Source organism: Globicephala melas, chromosome 1, assembly GCF_963455315.2.
Source record: "Globicephala melas chromosome 1, mGloMel1.2, whole genome shotgun sequence".
Lineage (NCBI taxonomy): Eukaryota > Metazoa > Chordata > Mammalia > Artiodactyla > Delphinidae > Globicephala > Globicephala melas.
This window is the reverse complement of record NC_083314.1, coordinates 170,267,375-170,285,229: the sequence shown is the minus strand read 5'-3', so window position 1 is coordinate 170,285,229 and position 17,855 is coordinate 170,267,375. Positions and strand designations below refer to the sequence as shown.

The following is a 17,855-nucleotide window of genomic DNA, read 5'->3' as shown; positions in this document are numbered from 1 at the left end:
CCAGGTCCAGGAGGCGCTTTCCAGCCTCATCCCCACCCGAGGGCCATGTGAGATTTTCAAGAACCTTCTGGTTCCTGTGGTTCCTGCAGAAGACTCTGTGGTTGGCATTGTGAGTGTGCCCCCCAGTTCCTCACTCAGCAACCTTTGCCAAGCCCCTGCTGTGAAGCGTGATCTGGACCCCATCTAAGTAGAGCCAAGGGAGGTCAGGCTCCAGGACGGAAAGTGAATGGGCTGCCCAGCTTACCTTTCTGATGCCAGGTGGGGCCCACACAGTAAGCACTCAGGGCATCCAGAGATGGAGGTCCAGGAAGGCTTCCTGGAGGGGGCAGGATTTGACCTGCAGTTTGAAAGACTAACAGAATTTTGAAGGGAATGATAGAAATAAATGGAATTTGAGAAGGAGGAAGGGCATGCCTAAGGACCCAGAGGGGGATGGGGAGCCAGCTCTGCCTGGTTGAGGAATGCTTTCACACGTGACCTCACTGCCACCCCCTGGCCTCCTGGAGTAGGAGGAACCTGTGTCCTCGTTTCACAGATGACGCTCAGAGAAGTTGAGTCACTAAGCTAGGCAGGGTGCAAGGCAGGCATTGACTAGGTCTAACAGACTCCAGTCCTCAGCACAGTCCACGGTGCATCCAGGGAACCATGACTGTGGGTCTGATGAGCGTGCGTGTGTGAGTGTGCATATTTGTGAGAATGTGTGGTGTGTCGTTGGCTATGTCCGAGTGACCATGTGTTTGTGATTGCACGTGACTGGCCATGTGGCTTCTCACATATACGTGCATTTGTGAGCATGGGTGTGTCTGAATCTGAGGGGCTTGAGTTTGTATATCTGAAGGTGGCTCAGCCCGTCCGTGTGTTTGTGTGTGGGAAGGAGTGTGGTTTTGTTTGTCAGCGTTCGTGGTGCTGCTGGGCCAAGAGGGTGCGGTTACGAGCATGTGCTGCAGCACTTGCAGGCCCGTGGGTACATTTAAGCCGCCCTCAGGTTGGGGTTGGGATGGCACTGACTCAAGGAGGGCAATCTGAGAGAACTCTCCAAAGCCAGCAGCTGTTGGCAAACACACCTGGCTGTGAGTCTCTCCAGCTTGACAAAGCTCTGAGGGAGGGAAGCCAGGCTCCCAGTGGGGGGTGGAGGCGAGGGAACTCTCTTCACCTGGGAGGAGCTAGAATTCCCCAGAGCCCCTGGAGTTCTTTCCCTAGCTGTGGAGGCCTCCCCTGCATCCATTTGGGAGCCCTGAGTGTCAAACTGCCTACTTAACCAGCTCAGCTTATTAGCAGCAAAGGCTTCTGGGATGGACCCCTCCTGTCTGGAGCTGGAAGTTCCCAGAGAATAGAGAGATGGGGCAGAGTGGAAGTGAGGGCTCCCAGAGAGGAGGGTGCAGGGGGAGCCCTCAGGATTAAAAGGCAGAAGCAGTGAGGAACAAGCCCCGGGTTAGGAACAGGGGACCTGAGTTTGAATCCCAGTTTTGTCATTCATTTGCTATGTGACTTTAGTGTATTGGTCAGTTACTGCTGCAATGATGCTGCATAACAAAACCACCCCCAAACCCAGTATTTTACAATAATATTTATTTTCTCACTCACTAGTCTCTGGGTCAGCTAGGGTTTAGCTAATCGGCACCAGGTCCTCTGAAGTGGGCAGAGCTCCAGAATGTGGGCTGGATTCAGTCTGTTCCATATGTCTGCTCATTCTCCTTGGACTAGCAGCCCCCCAGGCTTATTTCTCTTGTGGTGAATGGTGTGAACACAAGTGGCCGAGCCAAGCCAGGCCACATAAACCCATGCCATTGCCTGTGGCACAGTCATCCACGGTGAACGCACCCTGCAGGGCTCTTTGGCAGAGAGTGTGGGTGCGTGATGCTGTTACAAAAGAGGCAGAGCTGAGATCACCCATCCAACCTATCACACTTAAGAAAAATCAGTTCCTCCCTTTGGGCCTCAATTTCCCCACCAAATTGTGCATCAGAACTGTATGAGAGCTTTTTCAGAACACAGGTCCCCTGCCCCCACCCCAGACCTGCTGAATCAGAACCCCAGGAATAAGACCTGAGAATCAGCATTTTAAACAAGTGGCTTAAGTGTTTCTTAGCATCAGACAAATTTGGGAAAGTCAGGTCTAAGTGAGTCCAAGCCCCTGTAAGCCCTCAAAGCCCTGAGGCTTTCTGGGTCATAACCACCCTTTCCCCCTCCTCTTTGTTCCAAACCCCTTAACAAGCCCCCCTCTCTCATAGATGCCCAGAGCCCAGCTGGGGGCTGTGCAGCCACACACACCCTCACCGCACTATCCCCCTTTGCCAGAGGAGGAAACAGAGGCCCAGAGAAGCGGAGTCATTTATGCGAAGTTCTGCTACTAAGTGGGCTCAACTAGGATTTAAACCCAGGACCATGAAACTCCAAGTCTACACTGTAGAACAGACAGTTCCTGCCATTGAGATTTATGCCCTGGTTGGGAAGATAAGACATGGACAGAGTTTACATATCAGATGGCATAAATGAGGACCCAAGGAGGGGTCTGGGAGGTGAGGGAGATCACAGGCAGGAGAAATCATTTCCTCCTGGGGAATGGGAGAAAGGCATGCCATGGAAGACTTCCTGAAGAGGAAGCATTTGAGCTTAGCTCTGAAGAATAAAGAAGCTTCTAATAAGCAGAGATGGAATCGTGCAGAGAAGAAGGTATCCTAGGAGAGGGAAGTACAAAAGGCAGACTGGAGGGAGAGTTCTCCTTTCTCTTCCTCCAAGGCACCAAGCTTCTCTGCCACAGGGTTTTTGCAAATGCTGTTCCCACTGCTTGGAATGCTTTGCCCCTTTCCCCCTTCCTTTTTTTTTTTTTTTTTTTTTTTTTGCGGTACATGGGCCTCTCACTGTTGTGGTCTCTCCCGTTGCGGAGCACAGGCTCTGGACGCGCAGGCCCAGCGGCCATGGCTCACGGGCCCAGCCGCTCCGCGGCATGTGGGATCCTCCCGGACCGGGGCGTGAACCCACGTCCCCTGCATCGGCAGGCGGACTCTCAACCACTGCGCCACCAGGGAAACCCTCCCCCTTCCTTTTGACCTAGCTCATCTTCGTTGACCTTCCTGACCTGGTCACAGGCCCCCAGCACCATGGCCCTCAAGTTCCCGTGGCTGAGATTTTAGCTTCACGTCTTTGATCATTTCATTCCTGTCTCCCCACCACCACCACGCACTGGTTCACAGTGAGTCTCCTTTCCCTCCCTGTGGTTCTCCTGGAGCCTAGGCAGGGGCACACCACAATGTACGCTTGGTGAGCAGTTGCCCAGGGGTCCAGAGAAGCATGGAGTGAGGTGGGGTGTGGAGAAGTACGATGAGGCTGGAAAACAAGACTGGGGACTTGATTTCCAGACAAATGTATTCAGTGCTTCGTTTTAATTGGACCCTAAAATTCAATATATAAATATCTAGCTCATGCCCTTATAAGGAAAAAGTATTTCTTTTGGGCAAGTGACTGGGCCTTGTTCGCTATCCCTTGGCATTCACCAGGGCCAGAGCTGTCGTCTGACTTCATAAAGCCGTCACGCTGCCTTCGAACTATACTCCGCCACTGCAGAATGCCTTTCCGTCTGTGTTCACGAGTCCTCTCAGGGCCCCCCAGAGACAGGAGGCCAGGCTGGGCTGCGTATCCCCACTTGGAGGATAAGGAAACAGGATTGGGAGAGGTCAAGCACGTGCCCGGGCTCACTCAGCTGGGAAGGGGCAGGCGCAGGGTTCAGTCTGGCTGTGCAGAGTCCACGGTCCCCGACACAAACAAGACAACATAGAGGTGGATGGGAGGGGGAGGGCGAGCCTCGGCAGCATCAGAGTGTCAGAGGAGAGCCTCTCTGAGAAGGTGGCATGTGAGCTGAGATCCGAATGACAAGGCGGCGGCAGCCATGCAGACCTAGGTGCAGGCAGCATTTCAGCCACGTGGGGCTTGTGCTAGGGGCTGGCCCCAGTACTCCGGGCCTCCCTCCAGGACTGCAGCGGACACACTGTCACCCCAAGCAAGCCCTGAAGAGCTGCACCTCTGCCTGGTCCCAGGGGTGGAGGGAAGGGTCTGGGCTTTGGAATCAGGCAAACAAACCTGGCTTTGAATCAAGCCTAGCTGCTCACCGGCACTTAGCCCCAGACAAGTCACTTAGCCTGCGTCGGATCGCATCCTCCTTATGGGCATTACCACCCCCTCTTTGCGGGTCACTGTGAGGCTTTGAGCTCATGTTCTCAAGGTACCTCACAGGCTGCCTGGGATGGCAGGCACTCAAAAAGCAGAGATCATTCTGTATTCACTCGAATCATACAATAGCACACACTTGGCAAGTGGTTTACTATTTTTGCCAGACACCAAGTCCTGAACGATGAATCTCCCCAACCTCAGTGGGTTCTGTTATTCTCCTATCTTACAGGTAAGGAAAGCAAGGTGTTAAGAGTTAAATGACTTGCCCACCAGGCAAGTCACTGGCAGAGCCTGAATAATTACATCACTGCATACTCAGGGCCCAGCGTTGGCTGGAGCCAAGCCTCCTGCACAGGTAGGGCAAGCTGTGTACCTAGACCTGCCACACCACAGCCTGGCTGAGCAAATGCAGCCTTTGGGGCCACCCATACTGACTGACCAGTTAGGAAGATCCCCCGTCATCATGTCCTAGGGGGTCGTGTGGGAGAAAAAGGCATCAGTGCTGAACTTGACAAACTCCGCCCTCATCCAGCACGCCCCTTCCCAAGCTATGTGACCGGGCTGTCTAGGGAACCTTACTTCTCTGAGCCTTAGAGACCTCGCCTTCAAAATGGGCATGTTTCCATCATCTCAGCTTTGCAAGATGGTTGCCAAGTTAGTAACAATGTGGACAAAGCACTGGGCACAATAGATGGCAGCTAGACTTAGAAATGAAATCAGAAGGTATGTTAGTTTCCTGTTGCTACTACAACAAAATGCCACAAACTTAGCGACTTACAATGACACGAAGTTCTTACCTTACAGTTCCGTGGGTCGCAAGTCTAGTCTGGATCTCATCAGGCTAAAATCAAGTGTCAGCAGGGCTGTGTTCCCTGCTGGTGGCTCTAAGGGATGACCTGTTTCCTCGCTTACTGGGGTGTTTGCAGAATTCAACTCCATGTGTTTTTAGGATTGAGGTCTCCGATTCCTTGCCAGCTGTCAGCTGGGAGGTCCCCTAGCTCCCAGGGGCGTCTCTCCGGTCCTTGCACGAGGCCCCCCTGCATCTCAGAAGCAACAACAGGGCGTCGGGTCCCCCTCAAGCTCCCGCTCTCTCGTCTGACTCTCATCTGGGAAGGATTCTCCTCTTTTAAGATCTCAAGTGATTAGAGCGGGTCTACCTGGATAATCCGGGATAATCTCCCATCTCAAGGGCCATAACCTTAATCACATCTGCAAAGTCTCTTTTGCCATGTAAGATAACGTATTCACAGATTCCGGGATTAGGTCGTGACATCTTTGGGGGCCGTTATTCTGCCTATCACATGCACACGTAAGTCAGAGTACATCAGCATTCATCCAGTGCAAACACCTCCTTTTATAGAGAGCAAAACTGAGGCCCAGAGAGGTTCCTAAGTGGCTGCCCAAGATGGTACAGCAGGCCCTTGGCGGAGCTGGTCTCTAACACCCTCGCCAGATGTCAGAGTCTCTGTCCGTGACACCACTCCACATGGCTTTCTCATGGAAAAATTTCCGACTTTCCAAAGCCCTTTCTGCCAGCCATGTTCTCCTCTGATCCTTTTGCCCTCCTGTGGAGCGGGCACACAGTGGCTGGTCTCTAGAACTGGCATGATCATGTACTCACCTACTTCTCTCCCTGGGGGTGGAGAGGATCAGAGAGAGATAGGACAAGAGGGCCCCCAGCGAGGCCCATGCCTGGGGAAAGGAAGAGAGAGGGGGAGGGCGCGTCCCTCCCTGGGCTGAAGGCTCTAAATGCCTCGTCCTCTTTCATCCTCCCAAGCGTTCTGCAGGGGAGGCACTGCCCGCCTAGACTATCATCTAAGGTTGGTTCAGCTTGCCTGTAACAGGAGGAAGAATAACAGATAGCCGCTGCCACAGTAATGCTGTTTAGCAATCAACCGCAAAAGCAATGGCGTAAAAGCAAGAAGCACTTATCTAGCTCGTGAGTCTCCTGGTTGGATGGGTCTTGGCGGGGAGCATTCATATGTTTGCGCTCCAGCTACTCTGGGTTCCTCAGCAGCTCTTCTCTTTGGATTTTGTCAGGGATCTATTGCATGTTTGGGGTTGAGTGCGGTGGGCTGGTCAGGAATGGCCCTGGTGGGGACAACTGGGGCAACAGCTCCGCTCCATGTATCTCATCCTCCAGCAGGTCGGCCTGGGCGTGTTCTTGTGGCCATGGCGGGGCACCTAGACGGCTGGCAGGTACATGCGAGGGCTTTTTCAAGCCTCTGCTTATATCGTATTTGCTTATATTCTATTGGCCGGAGCATGTCACACGGCCAAGCCCAGAGCCAGGGTCAGAGGCTGATTACACAAATTACAGGGCAAAGGATATAGAGACAGAGAGGCAAGTAATACAACCAGTCTACCACAGTCGCTTAGACCAAATGGAGATTTATTTTTCTTACGTGTAAAGGATGTCAGAAGACAGGAATTAGGGCCACTCCATGGACTCAGTAGGGATCCACGCCCTGAGGGGGAACGAGGCACACAGAGGGAAGGCTACTTCCCCAGGTCTCAGCTGGTGAAGAGATTGGAAGCTCCCCCAGGGCTCGCTGGGGGCAGCAGGGCCCCCGATCACCTGCTCCCGCCGCAGAGCAGGCCCTGCCTGGCCAGCCTCCCCTAACCTCTGGACCACAAGCCTCTTTTGTGCTTGCTCCCTGGGGCTCCATCTCCTGGCAGGGGTCACGGGGCGCCACTGATCCCATCCCCCTGCCGGTGTGCCCGGCTGGTAATTGAAAATACCAGAATTCCCTAAAGACCAACTTACAGGGAAACCTGACACCTCAGGGTGGGCGGCGGGCAGCAGGAGGGATGGGAGAACATCCAGCTGTTCCCTTTTCTCCGCCGTTAATCCCCCTGGATTCCAGGAGAAAGGCCAGCCCTCCTTGGCCCTCACTGGCCCGCCTTGATCATCTTCCCAGCAAATGCCTCCTCCTTGCCACACCCAGGGTTACGGGGCTTATGGGATCAGAGCCTGGGTTAGCTGCCTGTAACCCAAGCCTGCCAGCTAAGCCCGCCGAGCCCAGACCCCCATGGCTGTGGGGGACCTGCCTCCACCAACAGCTGAGCGCCCAGAGCCAGGGCAGCGGGTGGGTGGTGGGTGAGGGGAGTCAGCCAGAGCCGGACGGAGTTAGCTTTGCAGCAGCCTCTGAGGCCCACTGGTTTCAAGACCTCTGTGGTCAGCCTGCATCGGCCACAGACAATGGAGGGGAGAGGAGATGCTGGACTTTGGTGGGCCTGGGTTCAAATCCCAGCTCCACTGCTTGGTAACTTTGGGCAAGTTACCTCATACTTCAGTGCCTCCGTTTCCTTACCTATAAAATGAGTATAACAGTAATACCAGCCTCTCAGGGTTGCTGTGAATGTTAAATGAGTTAATTGACGTAAAGCATTTGGAAAAGTGCCTGGTGTAGAGCGAACAAGGAATTGTTAGGTGTTAGCTGTGGGGCCTTCTCTTTTTTACTTTTTAAGGCATCATGGGGCATCCAGAGGTTGTCCAGATGACAAGCTTGCGTTTTAGTTAAGGAACAGGTTGCCTTTCCTTAGGCACAGAACCGCAGTCCTTCTGTGGCTCCCCAGTGCCTTTGCGACAAAGCAACTCCTCGGCCTGGAGGTCTGGCCCCCACCTGCCTTGGCAGCCCCATCCCTGTGCCTCTCCTGAAACTACTTGTACCACTGCGTCAAGACTCTGAGTCCGTGGGCCCCGGAGGAATACTCTAGCCTGGGCAGATGAGAGGGGCAGTCTCGGGCAGAAGCTGGGCTGGGAGAAGCAGCATGGTGGGTGGAAAATATACTAGACCAGGACTCAGCTGATCTAGGCTCTAGTCCCAGGCCCACCTCTACCTGCTGTGTGACCTTGGACAAGTTACTTCCCTCCTCTGGCCCTGAATCCACTACTCCTCAAAATAGGGGCCACAGGCCAGCAGCATCAGTATCACCTGGGAGATTGTTAGAACTACAAATTCTCAGACCCCATCCCAGACCAGCTGAACCAGAATCTCTGGGGGCGGGAGGAGGGGCCCAGTAATACGAGTTTTAACAAGGTCTCCTGGTTATCTCCTTACTTCCACTCAAGTCGGAAAAGTCCAGTAATCTATAGGGACACATGCTACCACTTTCACCTCCATTATTGGGAGGTGAAATTGCAGGGAGAGATGTGGAAGGAGCAGCTTCACCCCTGCTTGGGACTGGATCACCTTGGCCGAGTTCCAAAACGGAGGCTTGGGTCCAGGAGCTCCACACCAAGTCCAAGTCTCATGGTTTCTCCACTGCCTAGTATGGTGCCCAGCCTGGAGCAGGCACTCATTGGGCTGAAACAAATATGCCTTCTCCATTAGACTGTGCCCCCTGGAAGGCAGAGACCCTGCAAGGTTCCTCTCTTGAGCCCCAGCACCCAGCATCGTGCCAACATCACAGTGACTCTGAATTGAAATTTTTTTCCAGCTTTCTTGAGATATTATTGACATAGATCATATGCAAGTTTAAGGAGTACTCCTGTGATACTCCTTTGATACACATGTATATTGCAAAATGATTGCCTTAGTGAGGTTAGTTAACACCTCTATCCCTTCACATAATTACCTGCGTGTGTGTGTGTGTGTGTGTGTGTGTGTGTGTGTGTGTTGATAATATTTAAGATCTACTCTCTTAACTTTCCAGTATATAATACAGTATTGTTAATTATAGTCACCCTGCTGTAAATAGGTCCCCAGAACTTATTCACCTTATAGCTGGGAGTTTTTACCCTTTGACCAACATCTCATTTCCTCCAACCCCCAGCCCTGGGTAGCATTCTACTCTATTGAAATAGTCTTAATAATATCTCCCTCCTGATGGTGCTGGGCGTCACACGTAAACCTTTGCCTGCATTTCTCCTTTCATCCTCACAGCGTCCTTGCCAGGTAAGGGTCCCCATTGGACAGGTATAGAAACTGAGGCTCAGAGAGGTTAAGAGAACTTGGTCACGGTCACAGTATTGGAGAGTGGAGGAGTAGGGAGTTGCATGCAAGTCTCTCTGATTCCACCTCTGGGCTCCCAGCCACTAACCTAGACTGCCCTTCTGGGGGCTGGATTGGAATTTCCTTAGCTGAGTATTCTACAGTTCTCAGCAGGAAGCACTAGGTAAATGCACGTAGTAGCGGCGTAATGAGAATACTCCTCACCTATCCCTACGGGCTCAGTGCATGTCTGATGCTCCACAGACATGCAGTGGCAGCACGCGCCCCCCACGACATACATACCCCTCCCACCTTGGTGAGAGATCCCAGCATTCCAAGGAGCCCTGAAGATGACCTCATCCAGCCCCTCACACCAGAATTATCCTCAGACCCTTGGAGGCAGGGTCAGGGCATATCCCTCCTCAAATCCCTAGTGGCTGAGTTTAAAGCATCCTCACTGATTTTCCAGTGCATGTGAATGCGCGCACATGAGCGCACGTGCGCGCACACACACACACACATACACACACACATACACACACACCCTGAGTGGTCACACTGCCCTGTGTTTTGTCTGAGGGGGGCTGAGAAGCTTAGGGGAGGCCTGGGGGCGGGGTGCTTCCTGGGCCAGCAGGAAGGGTAAGCCCCCAGCCAGGATCCCCCAGATTAGCCCAGATCTGGGAAACTCCAAAAGTGACCAATTTTGTTGTTTTCAACGGGCAGCTGACTACGACAGGCTGGAGAGAGGGACAGACAGCCCGGGCCTCACAGAGGAGCCAGGGCCGCCAGAAGTCCAGGAGAACAAGCTCTACACAATGGTGGCGCCAGAGGGAGGGGTGGGGCTGGGACTGGAGACAGGCTCAAGGAGGGAGGGGACAGAGAGTAGGACCAGCTCTGAGGGACAACAGGAAAAGAGCTGGGGCAGGATAGTTCAGCTTCAGGCATAGCTCAGCTCCTCACTAGCTGTGTGACCTTGGGGAAGTCACCACACCTCTCTGAGCCTCAGTTTCCTCTTCTGCAAATGGCAGCTATTTACCCCCATCCCACACTGTTGTTGAGAGGATCAAACAAAATGACGCAGGTCAGCTGCTCAGTGCACAGTGGCCAGTGCCTAGTGATACCCGTGAACACTCACAGCACTGACCACGTGCCAGGCACCGCACTGAGCACCTGAAACGCTTTCATTCATCTGTCCTCACAACAGCCCCCAGGGCACGTTACCATTAGGCTCACTTTACAGATGAGGAAACCAAGACACCGAGAGCTCTGACCACTCCTCCACAGGGATCTAGCAATTTCCTCATTAATTTCCGGTGAACGTTTACTTGGAACTGGGCTGACCGCATGGTAACCAGGGCTGCGCTGGTAGAGAGCCTGAGCCACCAGGTTCAAGGGCTAGCCCTCCACTGCCTTGCCGCATGAGCCTTGAGCAGGTCACTGAACAGCTCCAAGCCTCCGTGTCTCCATCTATAAACTGGGGATGTTAATAGCCCTCAGCTCGTAGGGCAGTTGTGAGAATTCTGTGTTACACCTGTGTTAATAGGTGTTGAGTACCTGGAACAGGGCTTGGCACAGAATAAGAGCTCAGTAAGTGTTAGGTCAGTGGCTTTTTCCTTGTTATTATTATACACATACACACAACCCTGAAAGCTCTTCAAGTGACTTCATGAAGCATGAGAATATGTTGCTTTGTCCAGCCACTTACTATCTATGTAGCTTCAGGCAAGTCCCTTTACTGTGATTCTCACTTTCTCCATCTGCAAAATGGGCTGAAGGAGGTCTGCTTCACAGGTTGTTGTGAGGATTAAATGGGTACATGTGTATTGAGGACATAGCCCAGTATTAGTAGGTGCTCAATAGGCAGTGGTTGGTGGGGCCCCTCCTTTGGATTGGGTCTTCTTGATACCGTGGCAGGGAACAAGGAAGACAGAGTCTCCTTGTTTGACTAAGGAGGAAACTGCTGGGAGCCGGGTCCCTGATCTTCCCAGGAGGCCCACTGCCCCTGGCAGGGCAAGGAGCCAAACTGAGGGACAGGCAGCCCTCCCTTGGGGGGGGCGGTGGGGGGGGGCGTGGCAGAAAGAACAGAGGCTCTTCAGGGACACCTAGGCCAGGGTCCAAGTCCTTCTTCTGGGTGCTGCCACCCCATCTGGGGTGTCTTGGGCCAATTTTCCACAGCTCCTTGGGGTGCTGGAGGGAAGCCTAGACCCTTTCGGCCCACGCTGGCCCCTGGGCTGATCCAACTCCAGGACAAGGGCTAACCAGGAAGGCCAGGCAGGGAACATTTGAGCTGCAAGATCACAGGGATCTTCCAGCTGTGCCCATTGTGCAGAGGAGGAACCAAGTCCAGAGAGGGGGGGTCACTTGCCCAAGGTTGCCCGGGCAATTAGTAGCAGGACAGAGAGCAGGGCCTGGGTCTTCTGACCAATAGACAGCTCCCTCCACGCTGGGGACAAAGGAACAGAGACAGAGCAGGAAACAGATGAGGTTCTCTAAGCACTAATCCTCCAGGATCCCCTACCGGTCCCTGATCCATGCTCATGTCAGTGTGGTCAGAGCCCCTAGAAAGCAGGATTTGGGTGGGAGGAGAAGGGTCAGCCTCAGCCTCCTTCAGGAATCACCGTGATGGTCAAGACAGGGCATCCGCTTGTCACGGACCTGCCCAGGAGCCAGGAGAGACTGCAGGAGGTGCCCCTCTCACCCTGGTGAGTCCTCAGCCCCTCCTGGGACCAGTCACACAATAGGGAAGGACCGGGTCAGAACTCATGGACAAACCCTTCTCTGGAGAGTGGCAGACCTGGGTTCCAATGCCAGCTCCCCCACCGACAGGCTGTGTCATCTCAGGAAGCCTTGTGCTTCTCTAAGCTTCGGGGTCTGCACCTGTCGGTGGGGCTAATACTGCCCCCTCACTGACAGTCAGCTCAGGACACACACGTGTGAAGGGCCCAGGGCCATGGCTAGTACGTTGTGGGTGCTTTGTGCTTTGCGCAGGCAAAAAGCACAGGCATGGGTGCTCTGTGCAAGAAGGAATCAAGGAAGGGGCAGCAAGCTGGAACTCACTGTGACCTTGGGCAGCTCACAACCCCCTCTGGACCTCAGTTTCCACACCTGTAAAATGAGGGGATGGGACTAAATTATTTCTAAGGGTCCTTCTAGCACTAAACACAGCCTCCCCTGACATTTTTTTTTTTTTTTTTTAATTTTTGGCTGTGTTGGGTCTTCGTTGCTGCGTGCGGGCTTTCTCTAGTTGCGGTGAGCGGACGCTACTCTTCAACGCGGTGTGCAGGCTTCTCATTGCAGTGGCTTCTCTTGTCGCACAGCACGAGATCTAGGCACACGGGCTTCAGTAGTTGTGGCATGTGGGCTCAGTAGCTGTGGCTCACAGGCTCTAGAGCGCAGGGTCGGTAGTTGTGGCGCATGGGCTTAGTTGCTCCTCGGCACGTGGGATCGTCCCAGACCAGGGCTCGAACCCGTGTCCCTTACATTGGCAGGTGGATTCTTAACCACTGCGCCACCAGGGAAGTCCCTCCTCTGACATCTTGTCTCCTACACCTAACCACCCTCCATGAGGGCACTAGCAACGCTGCTGGGAGGGATGGGTGAAATTCCGTAACATGCAATTAACCATTTTAACGTGTACAGTTCCGTGGCATTTCGTACATTCACAGTGTTGGGCAATTACCACCTCTATCCAGTGCCAAATCATTTTCATCACCCCAAGGAAAACCCCGTACCCAGCATTCCCCATGCTCCCTCCTCCAGCCCCTGGCAACCACCAATCTGCTTACTGTCTCTATCACCTTACCTATTCTGAATATTTCATATAAATGGGACCAGACCATATGTGACCATACCGTTTGCATCTGCCTTTCACTTAGCATGTATTTGAGCTTTATCCTCATTGTAGTGTACTTCATTAGTACTTCATTCTCTTTTATGCCTAAATAATATTCTGTTATATATGTATACCACAATTTGTTTATCCATTCATCTGTTGATAGACATTTGGGTTGTTCCCACCTTTTAGCTGTTGTGAATAGTACTGCTATAAATATTCATACACAAATATTTGCTTGAGTACCTGTTTTCATTTCTTTGGGGTATATGATTAGGGGTGGAATGGCTGGATCATATGGTAATTCTATGTTTCACTTTTTAAGGAACCACCAAACTGTCTTCCATGGTAGCTATGGATTTATTTTTATATATTTATTTTTCGCAGTCCTTTTTATTCACTGCAGTATCCCTGCACATAGGAGGCACTCAGTGCACATTTGTTGAAGGAATGAATGAATCTCCCACCGTCTCTGCTTCCCTGTCCCAGAGCCCCGTCCCCTTGTCTAGGGTCTGTATGTCCCCTGCTTCAGTAGACTGTAACCTCCAAGAGAGAAAACATTTCGTCCAACCCACTTGGGGCCGGACCAGAGAAGGGGCCCAATGCATCTGTCTTGAGTTGATGCGGCTGAGCTTCCCCAGGGATGGCTGGAGCTGTCGGTGTCTGTAATCTGAAGGTGCCTCATGAGAGCAGCACCTGTGGCCCTGCACCCTGTCGGCTCCCCAGGCTGGCTGTGTGGCCTAAGCCAGACGCCTTCCCCTCTGTGGTCCCACAGCTCTCTGTCTGGGCACCTTTGAGGCTGGGCCAGAAACTGCACCCTCTCATGCCCACCCCTGACACCTGACCTCTGACCTGTCTTCCAGCTCCATCGGCCGTGTCCATCATGCACCAGGTGAGCCGCACCGTGGACAGCATTACCCTGTCGTGGTCCCAGCCCGACCAGCCCAATGGCGTCATCCTGGATTACGAGCTGCAGTACTATGAGAAGGTACCTGTGCTCCTGGGCGCTCTCCCCACTCCCACCTCCCGCAGGGCCCCCTTCCAGGCTGGTGCTGGGGTTCTGCCATCCCGCAAGACTAGGCAGTCTGGTGAAGCAGAAAGAGCACTGGCCTCAGCTCCACTCCTGCCCAGCTGTGAGACCTCAGGCAGTTGCCTTGACCTCTCTGAGTCCTGCTTTTCTGGTCTAGGGGATCAGGCCACAATCTCAGTGAAATGCAGTGGTCACAGCCCTTTCCCCACCAAGACCCCTTTCATCTTGACTTTGATGGGCCTGATGTTCTGAAAAAACTGGTTTTCCCAAAAGCTGCATTTCTTAAGTAATAATTAGTCATTTACCCATTCTGAAGCAGAGATTTGAAACTGCTCAAGAGAGCTTCTGACAGGGTGAGAGGGTGGAGCTTCCTCCCCATGTTGCTCTGATTCCAGCTAAAACACTTGTTTTTGTTTGCCTGAGTGCCCTTTGTATGTATGGGGAGAGAGTGATTTCTCTTTGAGCTTTTAAATCAGACCTTTATTACTCCCTCAGGGACCTAGGGTTGGAAGCCACTGGTGTAGAAGAAGGAGCATTGGACGAGGAATGAGAAGCTGTAGGTTCAAATCCCAGCTCCATCCATAACCAGCTGTGTGACCTTGGGCGGGCATCTTTCTCTCTCTGAGCCTCAGTTTCCCCCTGTGTCAAATACAAATGAGACCACCTCTCTCGTGTGGCGGCTGTGAAGTTTAGGGAGAAAAGGCAGGTGTAGTGCCCAGCATTGCCTGGCCCTCAGCAGAGACAAGTGTGCCTTCCCTTCCTCCCTCTTCTGCGCTGCCTGCTTCTCGGTGGGCAAGAGCTACATGATGTAAGGCCAGGTGAGCTCAGCACATCTGAATGTGGGGTCTGCACAGTACAGAGTCAGCAGGGACAGAGCAGCTGGACATCAGAGGCCCAGAAAACTCTCTCTTTGGGATGATGACGTTTTTAACTGCTCCCCGAGACACCCAATAGCCACAGAGACTGTCCCTGGGAAAGGGATCACTGGGCTCCCATTTAGACTAGGTTGTAAATGACTACAGGAAGTACATTAGTTGAGGGTAAGCCCACTGGGAAATAGAAAAGGATGGAAAAGCTTTCCCTAATGACCAAGAGGAAGAGAGGGGGAGTCATTTGCAGCCAGCCCTGCTGGGGCCCGCGTTCTGAGGCCCAGCCCAGCCCTCCCACTCTATTAACCCCTGGGTCGGCCAAACTCTGGTGAGTCTCAGAGGTTCAGCAAACACCTGTCCAGCCTCACCCGGCTGGTTTGTGATTGCATCCTTGCTCATCCCCTCGTCTAAGCAGTGCACTCCGAGAGACCGGGAACCACATCTGTCCAGTACACCACCTGCTCCCAGCGCCCTGGGCCTGGCACCAAGGAGACACTTGCTAAGCATTGGCTGAATAAATGAGTGAGTGGATCCCTTCCCGTGGCCTCGGTAGAGAGTGGAGACCTTGCCTTACCTCCGCTGTGTCCCTCGCCTGGCACACAGTAGGTGCTTGAGGTGTTGTTGGACAGCCTGAGCTGGGATGAGGTGAGGGAAGCAACTCCACCCTCGCTGGGCCCTGGAGAGCCTTAAAGTAGCTGGGCACCCAGGGTAGCTGGACCAGCTGCTCCCAGGCCCAGGAAGCCCCAGCCTTTGCAGAGCATTTCCACCCCCTCTGGCAGGGACAGTTTAGCAGCTCAGAATTAAAAAAAAAAAAAAAAAAAAACTAATTAAGAAGCTTTATGATTAAATGAAACTGAAAGCATTTGTCCCCAAAGATTGGAACGGAAATGAGAAATCCCGGCGCGGGTCCTGCCTACGACCCATTTCCTACCGAGAAGGGAGGGGCTGGGGAGGCTGTCGGAGGTGTGAACCAGGAGGCAGCACTGTCCTACTTTCCGCCGCTACCTGGGCATCCCCAGGCCCCTGCCAGGGGTGGCAGGACCAGCAGGCCCTGCAGCAGCCATAGTTATCACCTGCTCACATTTCCTGAGTGCCCACTATGGGCTGAGCACATCACCTCTGTTACCTCATTCATCCTCGCAGCAGTGCTATTCGTCTCACTGGACAGGAGGGGAAACTGAGGCACAGGGAAGTTGTGTAACTTGTCCAAGAGCACCCAGCTGCTAAGTGGAAGACTTCACCTGGCCCTCCTGCCTCCCAGTTTTCTCCCAGGGATATTCTGGGATGACTGTTAAGAGGTGGACAGGAACAGGCCCTGATGGAGAATTGTAGGCACAAATGGCAAGAGAGGGGCAGACATGAGGTACAGCTCTGATGAGACGTGGCCTTACTTCTGTCAACCCCTCCTCCCAGGGCCTGGGTGCAGAAAGAGACAGCTTGGCTCTGCAAGTGGGCAGATGGACTCTGGTTTGTTCAACATTCACTGTCACCAGCTTTGGGCTGGGCTGCTGGATGCCAGGAATACTCAGAGTAACCAGACATGCCTGAAGGCCTCAGGGATTTCACAGTCCAAGGGAAAAGACAGGTTCAGACACAAATAGCCATTAGACAAGATGTGCTACAGGCCACAGAAGGGCCAGCAAAGGTTTCATGGGGCCACCATAATCCTGGCATGGATGAGAGGAAATCTTCATTTAGGTTACATTTGAGCCGAGCCTTGAAAGATGCTAGGAGTTAACCAGACAGACAAGTGATGAGAGCAGGGTCATTCCAGATGGCAAGAACAGCATGTGCAAAGGCCCTGGGGCAGGAGTGTGCTAGCTGCATTCAGGGAACAAAGAAGGCGAGAGTGGCAGGAACGACCAGAACAAGGGAGGGATTGGTAGGGGAGGAGTTTGGGGAGGGAGGCAGGGTGGGGTTGTGGTGGGACTTCCAGGCCGTTAGAGTCTGGATTCAATTTAATGGAGTATGATAGGAAGCCATCAGGAGATTCTGGAAGGATGTGATCTGACTCCTATTACTTTTAAGATTCCTGCTACTTGCCATGTGGAGAATAGACTGCAAGGGGGTCCCAGGGACACCGTAGACCCAGCACAGGGCTCTTATGGGACGCCAAGAGAGAAATGATGGTGACATGGAGTTGGAGGGCTGGCAGCAGAGATGGTGAGAAGCTGACAAATTCAGCCAATACTTTGGAACTCAGGGGACCAGGGAGATGTGAAAGATGACTCCCAGTGGATGGTGGTGCCTTTTCCCGGGGGCACATGTGGGTTTGTGATTTGCAGAGGTAGGTGCAGTGCTTGCCAGGGGTAGGGAGATGGTAGCCAGGAACAGACAAGAGAGGGTGCAGAGGAAACACAGAAGTGGAAGGATAGGATCCAGGAGAAAGGCAGGATTTAAGGAGAGAAAGAAAAAGTTGTTGATGAAAGTGTCGGGGAAGACACCAGCAGAGGGTGAGCAGGAGAGCCAGACGTGGCTTCTATCCCTGATCTCTGACATCCCAGCCACCACCTCTACTTTTCTGAGTCAGCCCCACCCTTGGGGAGGCAGAGCCGGGCTGCTCGTGGTGAGATTTGTTTCTGGTAAGTCCACAGCCAGCTCTTACCCAACACTCCAGCATCCTCCTGGTGCCTGCAGTTGATTTCTTTAATGAATGCTCCAGACCCTTCCAGGTAGGGAGATTAGGAACTGAGCCCTGCAGTCCCCTGTGGGCCCCACCCCCCATCATGCTTCCCACTCCTCCTTTCCTTCTTTAGAAAGGGCTCTTTTGGAGCAGCCTCTCCGTTTGGCCTTTCCCCAGCTCCGCTGGGATTTCCCAGCCTGCCTGGAGCCCGGAGCTGACAACCACGTTGCTAGAAGGTTTCTGGATGCCGTTGACGAATGGTGTTAGCCAGACCATGGTTGGCCGTTTCCATTGGTTCTGGCATCCCAGGGGAGGTGGCCTCCTTTGGCAGCTGCCCTGAAGCACACAGGTTCACGCTCCCTTTGGCTCCCCAAGAGCTCAAGAAGAGTCATTTGTG

At 53.2% G+C, this 17,855-nt stretch overlaps 1 protein-coding gene across 3 annotated transcripts in view; it reads left to right on the top strand.

The window, feature by feature from the left end:
• The window catches only part of EPHB2 (EPH receptor B2), a 184,457-nt gene that overhangs the window by 145,106 nt on the left and 21,496 nt on the right, over positions 1-17,855 (top strand). For all 3 annotated transcript variants that reach the window (XM_060309824.2, XM_030875434.3, XM_060309817.2), the window contains exon 6: positions 13,800-13,924. In XM_060309824.2, coding sequence (XP_060165807.1) covers positions 13,800-13,924 — 125 coding nt within the window. The remainder of the gene's footprint in view (positions 1-13,799; positions 13,925-17,855) is intronic.